The sequence below is a fragment of the Chaetura pelagica genome, unplaced genomic scaffold (assembly GCF_000747805.2).
Source record: "Chaetura pelagica isolate M959 unplaced genomic scaffold, ChaPel_1.0 scaffold309, whole genome shotgun sequence".
NCBI lineage: Eukaryota > Metazoa > Chordata > Aves > Apodiformes > Apodidae > Chaetura > Chaetura pelagica.
In genome coordinates this window covers 401,713-402,868 of record NW_009954547.1, presented here as the reverse complement: position 1 = coordinate 402,868, position 1,156 = coordinate 401,713, and the positions used below count along the sequence as shown (strand labels likewise).

General features: G+C 62.5%; 1 protein-coding gene across 1 annotated transcript in view; it reads right to left on the bottom strand.

The window, feature by feature from the left end:
- Nucleotides 1–1,156, bottom strand: part of LOC104395367 — a 189,152-nt gene that overhangs the window by 3,900 nt on the left and 184,096 nt on the right. Inside the window, exons 22-23 of the mRNA XM_010005056.1 lie at nt 761–971; nt 3–497 (exon numbers count right to left, since the gene is read on the bottom strand). Of these exons, the coding sequence (XP_010003358.1) occupies nt 3–497; nt 761–971 (706 nt within the window). The remainder of the gene's footprint in view (nt 1–2; nt 498–760; nt 972–1,156) is intronic.

Here is a 1,156-nt window from a genome sequence, read left to right as displayed (position 1 = left end):
GCCCCGGCTGCGCTCGGGGCTGGGTGCTGAGCCAGTCCCCAGCCTGAGCTGGCTGCAGTGGCCCATGGTCCTGCTCTCTGTTGGGGAGCTATCAACAGAGCCAGGGCAGGACTTCCTGGCCACCTGGCAGAGCGGTTTGGGGAAGTCCAGGCTGCTGGTCCGCACGCAGTACGCCTGCCGCTTCTCCGTGATGCGCAGCAGCTCGATCTGCCGGCTGGGCAGGACGAAGTCGCTGTCATAGAGCTCTGGGGGTGGCCGGGGCTCCTCTGGAGCTGGCGGTGGCAGTGGTGGGGTCTTCAGCTCGTGGGTCTGCAGGACGTCTGGGGCACTGTCCCGCAGGGAGCGGGCGACTCTCCGGCTGCAGCACTCGGGCCCCGAGGAGGAGGAGTAAACCAGGTCCAGCTCCTTGGGGCTCTGCGCCCTGCTGGAGTCATAGTCGCTGTCAGTAGCCAGGAACACCTCTGAGGAGCCCTCCTCATCTGACAGCCCATGTGAATCTGCCAGGGGTGTAAGAGAAGCAAAGAAGGGCTCAGCCTTGCTGTCAGCAACACCAGTTCAGGGTCAGAGGGTTCACACCAGTCAGTCAGAGGAAGCCCCTGAGCACTCCCCCTTGTCACACACCCGTGCTGCAGTCACCCCAGCACAGGCAGAGCAGGTCCTGCCCTAGCCCCACTGCCCTGCCCACGCTGCACCCCTGCCGTGCAGCTCTCCCATCCCACCCAAGCCTGCCAGCGGGAGCTTTGCAAAGCCAGGTCCTCACCAGAGTTGAGCTTACGGCTGGTCTCTGGTGAGGGGGCTGGGGAGGGCAGGTAGTCGAGGTGGGACGAGGTGGATTGGGTTTTCTCCTTCATCACTGCACTGGCCTCGCCGAGGAAGCCACCGAGGGAGATGCCGCAGGGGGGCTGCTTGTACCGGGCGTGCTGCAGGGCGTCCATGATCCAGCGCATCTCACGCCAGATCTCCTCCATTTGCTGCCAAGACAGGAAACGAAGGATCCGTTTCAAAAAGCAAAACAACAAAAAAAGGCCCACAGCAAACCACAGGCTCTCCCCACACACCTTTGCCAAGAGAGGAAAGCTCTGGAGGAATCCCCAAGTCAGGAAAACCTAAGACAGCGCTCTCAGGTGGGAACATGCTGCTTTGACCACCAGCAGTT